This window comes from Chenopodium album, chromosome 3, assembly GCF_948465745.1.
Source record: "Chenopodium album chromosome 3, dcCheAlbu1.1, whole genome shotgun sequence".
Lineage (NCBI taxonomy): Eukaryota > Viridiplantae > Streptophyta > Magnoliopsida > Caryophyllales > Amaranthaceae > Chenopodium > Chenopodium album.
The window spans coordinates 74,907,746-74,926,386 of NC_137836.1; the positions used below are offsets into that span (position 1 = coordinate 74,907,746).

Below are 18,641 nucleotides of genomic sequence, written 5' to 3' on the forward strand. Positions count from 1 at the left end.
GGGCGATGCCCCGGGTCATTATAAATTTATTACTCCCTCCGTCCCTAAATTACATTCCTCCTTTCTATTTTGGGTATTCCAAAATTACATTCCACCTTTCTATTTTTAGTAAGTTTTTTTTTTTCCTAAATATCCCAAATACACTCTCTTTTTCAGTTGTACTTTTAATGTATAATTAATGTATTTACATTCCACTTTTAATGTTTGGTTGGCTAATGTACTTTTTCAGCCTTTAATTTTTCAAAATCCTTGTGCCAAATTACAATGAATATGATTGGTTAAAAATTTTCAATTAGGAGCATGTGATTGGTCTTTTTTTTTTCCAAAGGATTATTGATGACATGTCATGAGTAATCACTAATCTATCTTTGTTTTACTCAAAAACATTATTTAATATTTTGTACTTCCCATTGCATTATCTAATTATTGTTATTTGTCTTATTCTTTCCTCCTTAATTCCCGTGTAAATTTCCAAACAGGAATGTAATTTAGGGACGGAGGGAGTAATTTAATCAAACTATATATATTTCGGCTTGTTTATCATTGAAAGCTTAAGTGGTGTTTTTATTTTATTTATTTAATATGATAGCTTAAGTAGTTTGTTGCTTGTATGAGTTGATTTGATTATAAGAATAATTTTTTTACATTAAAATCATAAAAATATTATAAATCAAATCTTTATAAATTTGATGTCAAAATATATACTACTCCATAATGCACAAAAATCTTTTACTATATGATTATAATTTTATGAGTTAATGCACAAAATAAAAATGGAGTAATGTTTAATTTTTACTAACTTTATTGTTATGTAATTATTAAGGAGTTACCGTCCAAGGGAAATTGCCATGCATATGAAGAGTTTATCAATTAAACTTAACATTAATACATGAAAGTTAATGCATAGAGTTTTTCAATAATTAATGCTATGGTATGATTTGGCGACGACACATCATATGCCAAATGACAAAATTGTTAACACATGGCAAAACATCATGTCTTGCCATGAGTTTTAATATATATATTGATTGATTGATTAATTGATATAATAATCCTATCACCATAATCTTTGTATCATCTTCAACTTCTTCATATACTCATTTTTTTCATCTCCGTAAACAACCTTACTGTTAGAGATATGAGATATCGGATATCGAAAAATATATGTGTAATATATTTTTTTATATTGATCTTATTAGGAGAATAATATGTTAATCTTTATTTTATATTAAGATATTATCCTATCACTAATATATAAAGCTAAACTTTTAGCCAGGTGACGAGACAGTGACACTTGGCTTAGAATTTTATTTTAATCAAATTTGGATAGAATCTTAGGATAAAAATGTTAATTTAGAGTTTTATTTTTGATAAAGTACCAATGTTTTTATCATAGAATTTTAGTTTTTAATAAAGTACACATTGAATTATATCTTTACTAGATGAAGCCCGTGCGATGCACGATTTGTTAGTATTTTTTTTTTTTTAATTTTTTTTTTCATATTTATGTGATTAAATTGTTATTATATAAGTTTTAAAATATTAGATAAAATTCCTAATCTCTAAAGATAATATTTTGTATTTAATTAATTTAAACTTTAAAATCTCATTCGTCAATTTTGCTTACGTGACATTTGAATTATTTGGTTGTAAAAGAAATTAATAATTTCTTATTTAATTGGCTACAACTTAAATTTATAATCCTACATGGCGCGTTAAGAAAATTAAATCCTACATGGCTCTCTAAAAACTCGGGGAAAAACTCCCCTTTATATATATATATATTAGATTGAAAGTACACATTGAATTATATCTTTATTGAAAAAAATAATTAGATTATAACTCTCATAAATTACCATATAAATTAATTTTTTGTATCATAATATTTTTCTGGAGCGAAGGAATTATTTCAAAATGTACCACATCCATTGTTTATAAATTATAATATATTCTAATCAATTAAAATAATATACTTCACAGTCTAATAAAATTTTATTATTGTGTGTAGACCTGTAAATCAGGTCGGGTTACCAGTCATTTTTGGCAGGGTCATTATTTCAGGCTACGGGTCAAGAAATATTTTTCACCAATATTTTCATTATTAGTCATTACATGTCTACAAGTTTAAATTGTCACAAAAACACATCAATTGCTAACCAATTTTGTATCGATAATACGTTTGACATATAGATTAAAAATATATGTTAAAATTCAATAAACAACCCGGGCATTGCACGGGCACAAAACTAGTTTAGATTATATTCTTATACTTGGTGAAAGAATGATCAAGCAATACAAAGCCATTTTATTCTATTTCCTCTCTAATTTGTCACTTAATTCTAAATTAAAAAATCAAAATAATAATTAAAACCACTCCAAAATTAATGTTTAAAGATTATATTGACAACTAAAATGTAATTTTAGTGTAAAAAAAAAAAAAAAAAAAGTATATATTCAAAATTTTCAAGTTCATAACTCCCTTTTGTAAGTAGTAGTAATACGGATGAAAGTTTCATCTTCATCCCCATAATTGTTCAAACTTCTCATTAATCTTCCCTGACTTTTCTTCTTAACAACTTATCCCACCACTTCGGTTATGAAAACCTTTCCGATTCTTTGTATAGTAGGAACGTATGTGGTTTATGACTTTACTTGTTTTTAATTAATTAATAAATTAATTTGTATAAATTGTATGCATTTGTGTCCTTGTTTATTTTTTGTATACAATAAATTTTTATTTTGTAAACTACTCCCTCGTACATCCTACTTTGCGAAATATGTTAGCTGATTTGCTTCGCACTCCAATAAATTAATGTCAAAAATTATAATTTGTATAAATTGTATGCATTTGTTTGCATTTTTGACATTATACAAATTACTTGTTTTTAATTAATTAATAAATTAATATGTTAGCTGATTTATCTAAATTATAAATCAAACCGTCATTTTTTTTTCCAATCCAATCTAAATTACTCCCTCCGTTTCATAATGTTAGTCCCATATGGAATCAATTACATAAAATAAGAAAACAAATATATTTGGAATCTAACACTAAAGTACAACATAATTCATAATTAGTTTACCTTATTTAACTTTTTTTATTTTTTATTAGGAAAACACAAGTCGTAATTGCATAATTTAAGGTAAAAATTTCCTCATTTATAGTTATGTCATCAATCCAAAATCAATTAATTATAAACAATCAAGTTATAAATGAAATATATTCAATATGGGTACATATTTTTTAAACGCCCAAAATAGCATATGGGACTAACATTATGAAACGGAGGGAGTAATAATTATATTTAATTCATAATTTCTATCCGAATTACTTTCACCTACAAGAGTGGGAGTACAGGCTCGAACACAATTATATGTCAAAGTAATTTTTATCCGAATTACTTTCACATATAGGCACACAATAAATATTGTTACCACAACACACTTGAGACACCTACCTATGGCTGAGGCAGTGAATAACTGATACTTAGGCCCTGTTTGATTTACCTTAATTTTGCTGAACTGAAATTATTTTTACTGAACTGAACTTAATTTTAGTGAACTGAAATTATTTTTACTGAACTGAAATTATTTTTATTGATTTTCTATTATAATTCTTCTTTAAGAAAACTGAACTACCTAGAATGTGCACATCATCTGTTCGACAAATTTTAGTTGAGTCTATCGTTCTAAACTTCTAATTACGATTTACAGAACTACCTAGAATGTGCACATCATCTGTTCGACAAATTGCCTAACTGAAAGATAATGTACACTTTCCCACTATTTCTTCTTCAGGCTTTCTCTGCACCCAACGTTCAGAATACACTAGTTTTTTCTCCTGATCAGTATTCACCCATTTGACATTTATGTCTTCCAACCCAAATTCAACCAATCTCAGGTTTAATTCGTACCTAAATTTTGGTATTTTGACAGCTAGAACCATATCAATGTGTGTAGTACTATCCTTTTACACTGTGATCATATGTCATACTCCCTACTTTGTTCTAATATGGAGGATGCACCGGGTTCGAGTAATCAGGGCTGTAAGACAGTAAAAATAAGACTGCTTCAATATGCGTAAATGTGCAAACTTGTTTCTTAATTGCATGTTTCAGAATGACAGAAATTAGAAAAATAAAAACGTGTCTAATTTATATATGTATTTGCAGGTTCTGAGATGGAGATTTTGGTACAACAATGTAATGTACTGTGTAACTGTCTAAGTATCTCCATGTATACGAATTGTTTCGAAATGCTGGTGTATGGTGTGTTGGTGCATTTGGTGTGAAAGGTAATTCAAGTTTTATTTCACATCATGTCAATTATATGATTGAGGCTGATTTAAGAGATTAAGGTCCTGTACTTTTGTTTCTGTTCCTCTTGTGTTATTTGCATAGTATTAGTAATCAACTTGGGGCTTCATAGATAATCCCGGTATCTATTGGTGTGTAAATGTTAATTTGTTATATGTTGATCGAGATTTAGATATCCCCTCACATGTATCATGTATGCCTATGCCTTTTACTTTTCTGTAGGTAGCCCTGTATTTGACAATCTGCAACCCGAAAAACATTCTTGCTTACTGAACTGTCCTAGAGTCCTGCTGAAACTAATGGACAACAGTCGGGAATTGGCCTAACAGGAAGGGAGTTCTAAGTTATGGATTGGCCTAACAGGAAGGGAGTTCTAGATAGTGCAATTTAATGATGCTGATAGGACTTGGGAGGAGGAAAATAGTCGGTTAATGGAAGGAAATGAGTTTCAGAAAATGCTATAAATAAGGGAGAGTAGGCAAAGAGAGATGCATCCATAGTATGAAATTGTTGTCTTACTAAGTATAGCTCTTGGTAGTTTATTAGGTCATTCGAAAGCTTTACATTCTATCCTTTATTTTGCTGTAATTAAGAAATCAGAACTATCAATCAGAATCTTTCTCTTAAACTTTTAATTCCTGTTCTAGAAATCTCTCAGCTCATTACATGTTCCAAATGCATTATAAAGAAATTAACAAGTTTTATACATGCTTAATCATCAGATACAAAAATGTAATGGTAAAAGATTAAAAGTGCATATTGTGCTCATAAAACTCACAGAAATTCTTTTTATTAGATTAAGAATTCGGCCTGTAGTACGTATAAACTGCATAAAAGCTCTGTATGGCGGTAAGAAACAATAGAATGATAGCAGCGACCAGTGAGATGATAGCCCAAGGATTATAAAAATACTTATGAATCAGGCTTGCTCGCCACCTATTTCTTCTCTGGTTGTAGTAAGCATTCACTTGCTCGGATAATTTTGAGTAATAACCACCATGTGCATCCACTAACATTTCTTTAGATATGCTCTTGAACATGTCAACAACTTCAGTATCATGTCCAAGAAGATGCTGAATGATTCCACAATGGTGAAGGTGACCCACATCTTCTGGGGATTTTATTAAGCATTCCATGAAGACCGCATATGATGCAATCACTGCATCACTAATCTTCAGATGACAGTGCTCAAAGGCTGTTAAATTCAGGAGGATGGTCATTGTACTATCTTGTATCCAAATTGAAGGAATTTCAAGAACCCCGTTCTTGAACCTGATATCCCAGAAACAGTTGGTGTTTCGCTTTCTGAATTTTACTCCTCCCTCTCTGAGCTCTGTGACCCTATGTATGACTTGACCACGCCTTGAAATTCTATTTGGGGCTCTATTGGCATGTAGGCGATGTAGCCACCGCTTCAAACACCCAGGTACAAGCTTATCACATACCTTCCATTGAAATCGATGTCTGAAAATGGTGTCCTGTTGAGGCCTTGCATGGAGTAGACTTTGTCTGAAAACATCGAGGACATGAACACACTCTTTCTGCTCCAGAGATAGCTTCAGCTCATTGAATTCTTGTACGGACAAAGGCTTACCTGTCAAGGTGGATATGAAGTAAAAGATGTAGAACTTATCTTGTCAAGCTGCTTTTAGCTTGTCCATTTATTGCATAAAGTCAGTTTTGTTGATTTAAAAACACGGCTTTGTCTATGTTCTGAAGATCGATTCAACATGAAGTTGTAAAATTACCTGTCAGCCATTCAGGGTTGAAGAAGTTCAGAGCTAAAGCCATAGCCTGCTCTTTCTGGAGCGCATTAGGATTACCAGTTGTGCACATTAGCCTAAGTAGTCTGTCAATTATGAAAAGTGGAATTTGGTTTTCCAGCATTACCATGTCTAACAGAATGTCGTCAATTATTCTTTGATTAGAGAATATGGGATTTCCAATAGTCCCTGAACCCGGATAACATCTGAAGAGCTCTAGGATGAAGCAACCATCAAGGACCATCATCTCTACAAACTTATTGCTCCTGAGATGCACAACTTCTTGCTGATAACAAGCTCGCGCTTCTTCTGCAACTTCTTTGATGGAATCAAGGTAAAGGTTTAGGTCCTGACCTGTGCGTTCTAAGATTTGGTTTAGAGCGATCCACTTGTGGCGATCCATATTCAGAACTTGTTCACTGCCTATATGGAGTGGCCCTATGGATATGGTCTGGGGCTCATAGGTTTTCTTGCTCTCTTGGACTTCTCTTAGGCGACAAGGGACTCGATATATGCACCACTTCTCCCATGGTTTTCTTGCAGCATATTGTTGTGCTTCCTTGAGCTTTTCTCGTATGGATATCACCCACTCTAGTTGTTCTTGAGGGTCCATTTTTCTTCTGTTCCAGATTTTCTGGCGGTTGCTGCTCCTGCTCTGAAACCTCCGGAAGTTGCCGCTGTCAACCTTTAGTGAGGATAAAAAATGGTATGCAAAGAAAGTTCAAAAATAGTCAGGAGTGATATTTTAATGTGATTATGACTTTCAAACTACATTAGTTGTCTAATCGTCTGACCTTTTTTTTGTTTAATGCTAAATTAGTCTGCACGTTGTATTCCGCGTAAGGCTAATTGCATTTGACCAATTCTTACATTTAAGATCAGTATGCATGATTCTTTAATTAATTCTGTAATAGTTATATCTTAAGATATAACACCTGTAACATACACGATGTGAAGCCTTGAAGGGAAAGGACACCAGGAAATTTCAGAAATTTTATTTTGTTTAAATTTAAATTGATCTGAGGATCATTAAGTTAACCGAGCTAAGCCTGCAGCACTGCAAATTGATCCTGTATGCCTAACAGTCGGCCTGGATAGGAAGACAGGTTACAGTTGAGAATCTGTTATCTTTACGCTGGTACGGAATTCAGTCCTGTCCTGAAGGAAATACAAAATCCCCAGTAAACAGTAGTCAGTCGACTTTGCATCTAGAGGTGGATGAAACACTTTCATCAGTCAATTAAGTAAGGCGGAAGGTAAGTGCTGTTATGTTTTTTTTTTTTTTTTTTTTTTTTTTTTTTTTTACGGAAGAGAATGCAAACTTAGTTATCTGTCTGCATACTCTAGTTTCAAATGCAGGTTCAAATTTGAACTTGTTGCTACTTCTATGAGGAATACGGATAGTGTGATAGGTTCTTTAAATTAATCGGTATTAGATAAATGATTAGATGATAACATGTGTGAGGGGATTTTAGTACTTAAGCTTGAACTTGCTATACTGTCATTTTTCATTTTAATTTTCAACAATACATACCTTATGGGGCTGGTAATTTTTATCACAGAATTTCTTCTGCTTAATAAACTCTGCAGTCCAAAGTACTAAACTTTGGTTCAAGAGAAGGTGGAGAAAATTTCAGATCGAGCTTACTTTGACAATGCAAGATTAGAGAAGAATTACTAAACAGATGATAAACCTAAATGACCCCATAGATATAACAGATCCAAATGGTGAGCCCACAGCACCAGAGAATGAGCCCCAGATGAACTGAGACATATACAAGCTTCAACTCAGGCTCGTCCTCAACCTCCACTAGCTATGCCAGAACCACAAAAAGAAGCACGATCAAAGGTGCCACAATTTGGTGTTAGAGGAGATGTTGGGGAAGTTAGCTACACCCAGTGCTTGGACAGTGTTAGAAAGGGTACTAAGAGTGAGCTTACTGTCACACCAGAACCTTCTGATATCGAGAAGAAAGCTTCGTATCCCACTTCTGTTGGAAAAACAAACAAGGTAGATGGTCATCAAATCATTTGAGAAATGCAATAGCGTGTCCAACTTATGTTGCCTTGAAATCAATAGATATTGCCTTGAAATCGTTCAATCATCACCCTCTTGTCAATTATATTCTTAAGAAGATCACTTGATGTGAAATGTGTGCTAAATGAAGTTATGAACCCGAATTTGTATTAATACTATTCTTATTCTTGTGTTCTGATTGATAGTTTGTTTGTTAGACAAATTTGGATAACGTGTACTAGAATACTTACTGTTACTGTAACTAAAGAATGATGAAGCTCTCTGTTGATATCATAATTAATCTCTCTTGTGCTTTCTAATGTCAGCAGCCTAAAGTACCTAAATTTGGTGCATGGGAGGGCGGAGAAAACTACACAGTTTTCTTTGACAATGCACGAAAGAAGAATAATGGATCCTTTGCAAATTGGGGAAGGAGTCCTCTATTGGATGAGGGTTCAATTGATGAAAGAGGTCGGTTTCTTGGTAGAGCTGATGATGACTATGTCTATGGAGGAGGAATTCAAGTTGAGCAAACGGACAGCAACCAGGATGTTGGTCAGTTTGGAAATGCATCCAGTCGATCCAAGAGCATATCTCAAGAAAATCCTGATATGTTTCCACAAAATGGAGGCCCAGCTCCTAAAGCAGAACCTAAAGGACAACAATCTAAAGCCCCAGAATTTGGTGCCTGGGAAAATGGAGAAAATGTTGCCTACACTGAGTATTTTGAAAGTAAGCGGAAAACCAAGAATGGTGAGCCTACAGCATCCGCAAATGAGCTCCAGATAAACCGAGACATGCAACCTCGTAAGGATCCTCATGTTCAGGCTCGTCCTTCTCCATCTAAATCAGAACTAAAACAAGAATCATGGGCAAAGATGCCAGCGTTTGGTGCTTGGGAAGGTGGAGGTGAAGGGGGTTATACCCAGAGCTTTGGAAATGTTAGGAAGAACAATAGGAATGGTGATCCCACAGCATCAGCAATGCAGGTGATCATCAGTTGAGAAATGCAAGTAGAGGGCTTGGAAAGAGGGAGCTAATTTAATTTTGAAAATTCTTGAAAATATATGACTGCTGTCTACAGGATTTGGTTTGTTATACTCAATAATTTATTTTTGTTTGTGGTTTTACAGAACGGATGCTTTGTAAATTTGGGAAAGAGTCCTTTATTGGATGAGGATTCAATTGCTGAAAGAGGTCGGACCCTAGGTAGAGCTGATAATGACGAAGTCTATGGTGGAGGTAAAAGATTTAAAGTTAAGCCAATGGACAACAACCAGGATGTTGGTCAGTTTGTAAATGCATCCAGCCTATCCAGGAGCATCCCAGCTTCAACTATTGGACCTGAAACTCCTCTCTGTGAGCCTCCAGCTAAAAAGGGACGAAATAAAGTGCCTCATTTTGGTGATTGGAATAAGGGAGAAAATAGTGCATACACCGCTTATTTTGAAAATGCTTGTAAAAATAAGACTGCATGTGCCAGACCCCGTTGAGCCCAAGCTCAACCGAGATGTCAACAATAGACCTAGGCCTCCTACTACTATTGTAACTAAAATTAAGGCAGATGGTAATCATCAGTTGATTATTTCAAGCAGAGGGTCCAAATCTATGGCTACTTCTGAAACTCCTTCACATATTCATCAGAAAGGATGCAGGCTTCAGCAAAGACCTCCAGCTGGTCTTGGTAATCAAACTGTAAGTGCTCTTTAATTTCTGCAGAAACAATTTTTTATAATCAATTACCTCCATCAAATGATCTTGGCTTATTTATTATAAGAAAAAAAACACAAATAATTTACGTGACTAATAACTTATTGTTAAAATCTTTACAGCCAGATAGAGGGAAAACAATTCCAGCATGGGGTGTCTGGAATACTGATCCCCAGCAAGCTGAGGGTTTTACGGGTGTTTTCACAAGGGGTAGAGAGGAGAGGAACACACCCCTCAACTCGAACATTCCACAACGCTATAACCGGCAACATCAGAGATCACCAGAGAGAACGGTTAATATTGCATCATGTACTTGCATTGTCTGTTGTCTACAGGACTTGTTTTTTATTATACTCACTAATTTATTTTAGTTTCTGGTTTAGCAGAATGGATGCTTCGTAAATTGGGGAAGGAGTCCTCTATTGGATGAGGATTCAATTGCTGAAAGAGGTCGGACTCTATTTAGAGCTGATAATGATGACGCCTATGGAGGAGGTAAAAGATTTGAAGTTAAGCCAATGGACAGCAACCACCAGGATGTTGGTCAGTTTAAAAATGCATCCAAGAGCGTCCCAGCTTCCACTGTTGGATCTGAAACTCCTTTCCGTGAGAAAACCAAACTCATACAGGTTAGTATCATCTCTATTCTAGTGCAGTAAATGTGTAAAACTTCATTCTGTACTTGCTTCCACTAAAGCCAACTTTGATGACTGTTTCATTAAGAAACAGATTTTCTGAATGTTATAATGAAATAAATTACTCTCCGTTGTTTTAGCTTTGGCATCGTTTTCATAAAAAAAAATGTACTACATTCTATAAGAAAGCAGCATCAAGAGTGCGGTGATGACCCTCAACAATGACATTCTCTCAACATCATCTCTTTATTCCACCTGCCAACTTATCACTCCAATTAAGAGGAAATGGTCAGCCTTTTATCTATGTATCTTTACCATTAGAGAGGTGAGTACTTGCAGTTGCAGCAATTGGTCAAGTCACTCGAATTCCAAGCATGAGTCCCAGAGTTTGACTCCCACAGATTAAATGCAGAGTACAAATTCTTCACAAATAAATGTTTGATCATATCAGAGTAAAGGTTTAGCTCCTGACCTGTGAGTTCTAGGATGAGTAGGATCTGGCATAGATTATAAAGTAACGATATGGTATGGTCCTATAGATACAGTTTTAGGCGACGGGGCACTTGATATATGCACCACTTCTCCCAGGCCAGGATCTTCTTGCAGCATATATATAAATGGGCTTCCTTGAGTTTTTTACTTAATATATATCACCCACTCTAGTTGTTCTTGAGGTAATGAATCATGGGGATTGGGGATCCATGTTTTTTCTTCTATTCCAAACCTCCTGGTGGTTGTTGCTATTAACTGTTTTTCAGTTTTTCTTCAAAAGGTTTATTCCTTTCAGCTTTCAGATGTACACTTACGAGTAAATTTGTAGAAGTCGAAAACTGATTGGTTTTTTTTTTTTTCAAGACAGAAATTTTTAGTATTAGAGAAGACAATCTTTTCATATTTTTATGATTGAGCACTGTGATTATGTGTGTTGCCTACTTAATACAAACTATATCAATGATATAAAATTCATTCTCAATGTTTAAGCATATCAAGTGTGATTATGTATTGCCTACTTAATACAAACTATATTAATGATATACAATTCATTGTCAATGTTAAGCATATCAAGTGTATAATTTTTCGGTAAAATTGGTATAAACCACCTTTTTTGTATAACTTTTTTGAAAAAACCACCTTTTATGTTTTTTTTTTTTACTAAACCACCTTTTAAGTACCTAAATTTTTAATTGCACCACCCGTATTTCAAATTTAACGAAAATACTAACGGCGCCGTTAGTGGGGCCCACCAACGTCATGTTTTCCTCTTAAATCCCGCGTTTAGTTAGAAAGACTTAAATACTCCTTTTATCAACTCAACTAATTCATCTCTCTCCTTTGTCCTTCAGTCTTCTTCGTCACTCATCCAATTTATTGCTGACAAATTTCTGCCATTGACGCCATTTCTAGCTCCTTTTTCCTTTAATTATTAAATGTTTTTTTGTTGGCAAAAGTAAATCATTGGAGAAAATAGACAGTAACAAGGGTAAAGGCAAGGAATTGCAAAAGATTTATGGGTTATTAAACTGTAGTACGGGGTAAATTTCTTTTCTTTTTGTTTTTTTTAATGTTTTTTATTCTAATTTTTGTGGGCTTGTGGCGTTTTGAGTTAATTCATTATTGTATTATATGCTTGGTAGATTGCAATTGTTTATTAGTTCTTTGTTTTTGGGTTGAATTAAAGAATTATAAACCCTAATTGCATGTTTGATACTTTAATCGGTTTGTGTTGGGTTGATTATTCGGCAAAGAAACAAACTTTATTGTTTTGAGTGGTTGTTTTGACTGTGTTTAGAGTGCTTAACTGTTGATTTAATGTTTAATTATTTGGCAAAAAAATACTTCAGATTTTTTTAGAGCTTTACTCATCAACATATTCAAGCAATTATATACAGGGGAATGGCTGAATGTTTTGGGAGGGAAATATACATGATTTAGGAGGGAAAAGAAAAGGTCGTGGGCCCCTTTGACGTCGCAGTTAACTTTTCAGTCAAATATTGAAAACGGGTGGTGCCATTAAAAATTTAGGTACTTAAAAGGTGGTTTAATAAAAAAAAAACATAAAAGGTGGTTTTTTCAAAAATATTGGACAAAAAAGGTGGTTTATACCAATTTTACCTAATTTTTCTTACACATTTTTGGCACTTAATTATTATAAGTTAAAAAATATTTGGCCATGACTTTATGAAGCCATTATAGACTGTCAAGACTGAAAACCAAGAACTCACTGCAAGCATGTCCTTATGGGCTAATTATATAAGGACATACTTTTCTTCTCAAACTTTTCAAATGGGCAAACTTAAGAGTATCTTTTTGAAATTGGGAAACTTATTAACTATAAAGTATGTATTGTAAGACCATTATCATTCATGCTATAAAAATTTATATCATCTCTCTCTCTATTACTTTCTCACTCCTCCACACAGTGGCGGAGCCAGGAATTTCTAATTGGGGGGACAAATGTACATTGCTTAATTTGACAAAAACATCGAAGCAAAAAAAAAAAAAAAAAAAAAAAAAAAAAAAAAAAAAAAAAAACCTTAAATAGTTAAACCTTAATATAACTATTTAAATGTAGTACTTGTCATAATTATCTATTACAATCGTAATTTGGGGTAATTTTTTCTTAAGGGTAAGAAAAAAAAAACATTAGGAACCCCTCCTCACGAGGGGAATCCTAATGCACAATCGTAATTGGGATAATATTCATGCAAAACTACAATTACAATGATTCAAATATGTATATAGAGTAATTGTTGAGAAATAAATTGAAATAATGCTACACTCTTTGATTCTATTAAAGTGCTTATATATGTATTCAGAATACACCCAAGCAGTATCATACTACATTCGTTATAGAGAAATATAAATGTTTCAAGATAAATTAGGATGGGTTACCTAAGACTTGCTTAGACGTAATTAAAAAAAATGTGACTAAATAAGGGGGATGATGATGAAATTTCATAAGATAATATAGATTTCAAACTCGAGAAATATAGTATTCAGGTTAAGAAATACGTGATTTGTAGTTCAAGAATTATTCAAAGATATCTCTCGTTGTTATTATTTTGATTAATCAATAAAACAAAGACTTGATGCAATAATAAACGTATAATCATTGTAATAATTAAGAAGAATCAATTAATCTGGTCTAAAGGCCAAAAAAGAATGTAAAATGTCTTGTTAAAAAAAAAAAAGTAAAATGCATGCCTGAAGATTCAAACTCTAGTCCCTAAAAATTATAACTCTTAAGCTCATGCATCTTACCGCTGCACCAACTCCTTTGGTCCATCATATTTAGCACAAAATACTATATTTAACGGCTATTTCACCAAATGCCACTGAGTAATTTTAAAATTCACCAAATGCCATCGGACTTTTCAGAATTCACCAAATGCCACCCAGTTTTTTAAAAATTCACCGAGTACCATTAATGACCAACGGCCGTTAACTCCGTTAGTCATTAGGGGTTAATCATGACACATGTCATGATATAATTGGTCAATTTATCTTAATTCATAAAAATTAAAAAAAAAAATTAAAAAAAATTAAAAAAAATTTTAAAAAAAAAACCAAAAAATAAAAAAATAAACCCCAAAATTTTCCCAGCCACCCCCACCACCGCCAAACTCTAGCCCCACCCTTATCTCGCTGGAAAACGGTCGGCCACCACCTTAACCACCAAAAATCGGTCGGACGACACTTTAGCGCCCCACCTGACCCACCGCCGACCCCCAAAACCACCCACACAAGGTGGTGGTTAAATCCCAATCCCCTTCCCCTGCGCGCAACGCTACCCACCATCAAATCCCAATCGCCGGCGACCTTAAACCGACCCTAATCCTTACCCTGTCTCGACCCTTTCTCCACCTCGACCCTAAACCGACCCCCAACCCCTACCCTGTCTCGACTCTTTCTCCACCTCGACCACCACCTGAAATCGCATCCCCTTTTGCTGAAACCCGTAACACCCAAAATTAGCCATTTACATGGGTTTTAATCCAATTTCAACAAAAAAAAAAAAAAAAAAAAAACTTTACACAAATTAATTCATGGGAGAGGGAGTGGTCGAATTTTGCAAGGGACGGGGAGGGATGGTCGGATTTTGTAGGGGAGAGGGTTAAGGTGGTCGATTTGGGGATTAGGGTGGTCGGTTTTTCATGGGAGAGGGGGTTGGGGTGGTCGATTTTCATGGGAGAGGGGTTAGGGTGGCTCGAATTTTGGGGGGGAGGGGTTAGGGTGTGAGTTATGGGTGGTCGTGGTGGTTAAGGTGGTGGCCGGCCGTTTTCCGGCGAGATAAGGGTGGGGCTAGGGTTTGGTGGTGGTGGGGGGTGGCTGGGAAAGTTTTGGGGTTTTTTTTTTTATTTTAATTTTTATGAATTAAGATGAATTGACCAATTATATCATGACATGTGTCATGATTAACTCCTAATGACTAACGGAGTTAACGGTCGTTGGTCATTAATGGCACTCGGTAACTGGGTGGCATTTGGTGAATTCTGATAAGTCCGATGGCATTTGGTGAATTTTTAAATTACTCAGTGGCATTTGGTGAAATAGCCGTATATTTAAACTACGTAGTATTTTTTTTCTTGGGAAGTGGGGGGACAGTTGTCCCCCCTTGTCCCACGCTGGCCAGTGCCTCCACATCATTATACCAAAATACAATATACTTTCTCCAAAAATCACCCCACCCATGGTATAAAAAAGTTTACCACCACACTTTCTCTCTTCTATATGTATTAATTATACAATTAATTTAATTATAATTATATTTTATTTTATTATTAGAAATAACTAATTAATGTTTGTAAAGTTAATTAAATAAAATAAGCAATTTAGGGTAGTAAAAAGCGAATTCGAAAAAATATATAAAACTATAACGATACGAGTGTCTATGTGTAGGTCTTGAAATATTATGAATGATGGTAATTTTTTCATAATTATTTACTTTATAATTTTTTCTTAAAATGCAATTGAAAAAAATATAAAAGATACATGATAACCAGGCCACATGGCGTAACCTAGTTGGTTTATATTATACGGGGACCAAAGCAAATGTTTACCATGGGATGGTATATATGGTATACTTTTACACCGCCATTGTAGTAAAAATTATCATATTTTGGATGAATATTTACACCGTGGTATAAAATTATACCACGAGTGTTGATGTTATTAAGTAATATTTTTGTATTAATTGTTATGAGTAGTTGAACATTGTAATTTTTCACTAGCAACTTATGTATTTGTGTAATTGTGTTATGTATGCATGTATGGCATACTTAGTTAGTGTACTACTGTACAACATTTAATGAAGCCTATATGAAGGTTGTTTTGAAATCAAGGTTGCTTTGAAATCACACTGAGTATACCCAATGGATGATCCAAAATTCTTGGTCATGGATTATTATATAATTTCTATCTCTTTCCACTTATCCATGATCAAGTCACATGACCAACTATGACCTAAGACTCTCAATAGTTGCCCAAAATAACTTTGGTCATGATTTTCTCTCTCCTACTTTAACCATACAAATACCCATTTATTTCTTCCAATAGTATGTAGCCACTTGTCAATTAATATATTCATGACCAAATTTTTATCTTGGTCATCAACTTCTCTCATCCCTTTTTTTCTTTCTTCCATTTTTTTAATATAAAAAGTTCTTTCTCTCTCCTCGTGACCAAGTCATTGGTCATCTAAAAGTCACCCTCTGAGTAGCTTTTGTGCCTTTTGCGCCTTTTGCAATCCAATGTACTCAAGTTTGCTACGAGGGAGAGTGAGCAAATCCACTCAGTTTTCTTACAAACTGTATAATTTAACAATTTTTTTGGTACGTAAAAAACTACATAGTACAATGCTATTGTACTAAAAAAGTTTTTGAGGAGAGATTTTTTTTTTTTTTTTTAATTGCATTCACCTACTCATGTGAAATTGAAGTACTGTACTTTTTAGGAGAATGAGAGAAAAAAACATTGAGACACTGACAGTGTTGCATGAACACTGCACTGATTATTTATAAACTCCCACTTAGAGTATGTGATTTTTATTGTAAAAAAAGTAAACTAAATTTTTTTAAAAAAATCTGGTAGGGCACGTCCTATACTACCTCCGCCGCTGCTTGCAAAGTCGTTCATGTATGCACGCACAACTCGAAGTTTAAGCTTCTGTCCAACCATCATTCACGACGAACCAGAGAATATTTGCACGATCACACAGTCCAGATTGCAGCTTTGGGTGTTCTCATCAATGTGACCAAATTTCATCCAAATCAGACCACGTTTTCTCATCCGATCGAGTGATTGATTTAGGCTATTCCAAGACGTTTATGGCATAATATGCGCAACAAACCTTGTCATTTCTTCTTTATTTTTGTACTTCCTCTGTTTTTATTTAGTTGCAACTCACCTCTTTGGCATGCATGTTAAGAAGGATATTAGATTAGGTAAATGGATAAATTAATTTACAAAATTTTAACACCTACAAAAAGAAAGGGATAAGTTACTACGGTTTAAATTTCATTGCTTAATTAATTTGTTTACCTACTTTAATCACCTCATCGATAAGCGTGATAAAAGGTGTGTTGCAAATATAAAAAACAGAGGAAGTATTTTTATTTTTATTTTTTAAAAAAATGACATCACGTGACTTTCTTTTTTTTTCTTTTTTCTTTTATTTTTTTATTTAATGTTATATACTCCCTCCAATACGAATTACCCGCAACAATTAATATAAATGGCTAGTAAATATTACTCGCAACAAACTTTTATCTTTCCTTTTTTATGGTAAGTTTTTTTGTATGATTTTACAACATTACCCTTATTTAAAAAAAAAAAATCCTAATTAAAATACTAATTTTATCTTATTATCTTAAACTTAACATTGATTAACTTAACCATTTTTACCAAAATCATTTCCCTTCCACCTAAATTATCATCATCTTCATGGGCAACCACCACCACTACTACCACCGATCCTCCACTCGATTTGCCCAGAAATTTCGCTTTCTTTGTTGCTCAGCTCTATCTTATACTGCTCATAAATCACTCCAAAAATCAAGAGTATGATGAGACACGACCACACAAATGCAATAATATTATCAGATATAGCTAGACGAGCGCTCTATTTTCCTATACTATAGTTTTTCAGTTGGCCTAACCATGAAAGAAGTGACAACAACTCTATCCAAGATTATCCATGATGATTCGAAGAGCTTGTGGAAGAATTCAGCACCAATTTCCTGGGTTGCTTTCTTGAAAGCCATGCCAAATGCATTACTTTGTACTGTCCCAATTCGATGCTTCCCTGTCACCCCAACAATTAACACTTTGTCATGTTCTTGTGTTAGAAAAGAATGACGTTCCTGTTTGATTGATGACAGATGAGTTCGAAAAGATGAACGTTCTCATCATTAAATAATTTTTTTTGAAGGCGACATCACAAGAGTGTGCATCTCGGCTTCGAACAATTTGAAGAATTTCCAATCGCAACGTTCGTGTTACTGCCGTTACGATTGCGGGAGGGTGTTAGAGATAATATCGGAAAATATATGTGTGATATATTTTCCGTATTGATCTTATTAGGAGAATAATATATTTAGGATATTTATGTTAAGATATTATTTAGAGAATATATCCTTAGGGTTTATGATTATGGTAGTATATCTTTTAGGAATATTGTTTACTATCTTATCTCAACAGATATGCTGCTCCATCTCCATAACCCCTGCTTAGCACCTCTAGGCAGTGATCAATCTCTCATGTCTCATGAATAACCTGATCAGTTATCGACACACAAGCTAACCATAGCTGCTCATTCGTGTTTTCCTCAACGAATGCGAACAATCATACATCAAACACCCAGATGGCTTACTATGAAACGTACCCATCTAATAATACTGTCTTTTCAACTTCCTGAAAAGCTTATCTGGGTGAAGCTTCTCCTTCAATCTGAAACCCTCCTCTTCTTCCTATTCAACCCGGACCCATCCAAAATCGGACCGGAATAAACAGGTCTACACAACTTTTGGACCGAATTGAAAAAAAAAAGTTGTTACAGTCCAGTCTCGGTCCCCAAAAAAGTCAATTTCGGGTTCCGATCCGGTCCGATTTTGGACCGGTGCACAACCCTAACACCAACAACCAATTGGTGGGTATACTACACTGTATAAGTACAACCGTTCCGGATGTGATTTCAATGGGC

The 18,641-nt window shown here is 34.2% G+C and overlaps 1 protein-coding gene across 1 annotated transcript; it reads right to left on the reverse strand.

The window, feature by feature from the left end:
* Positions 1-5,113: 5,113 nt before the first annotated feature.
* On the reverse strand, positions 5,114-7,853 carry LOC145625380 (UPF0481 protein At3g47200-like). Its single transcript, XM_081678436.1, has 5 exons — positions 7,774-7,853; positions 7,614-7,683; positions 7,214-7,237; positions 6,065-6,764; positions 5,114-5,910 (listed from the first exon to the last, which is right to left on the reverse strand). Exons 1-5 carry the CDS (start codon positions 7,851-7,853, stop codon positions 5,114-5,116), a joined length of 1,671 nt encoding a protein of 556 aa, XP_081534562.1.
* Positions 7,854-18,641: the final 10,788 nt, after the last annotated feature.

Excerpts from the sequence above, each read along its gene's own strand:
- LOC145625380 (XM_081678436.1), bottom strand. The coding sequence starts at position 7,853 with ATGTCTCAGTTCATCTGGGGCTCATTCTCTGGTGCTGTGGGCTCACCA. Across the intron at positions 7,684-7,773 it reads ATATCTATGGGGTCATTTAG|TTTAGTACTTTGGACTGCAG; the intron begins GTTTATCATCTG and ends CTTGAACCAAAG. Across the intron at positions 7,238-7,613 it reads AAAATTACCAGCCCCATAAG|GACAGGACTGAATTCCGTAC; the intron begins GTATGTATTGTT and ends TATTTCCTTCAG.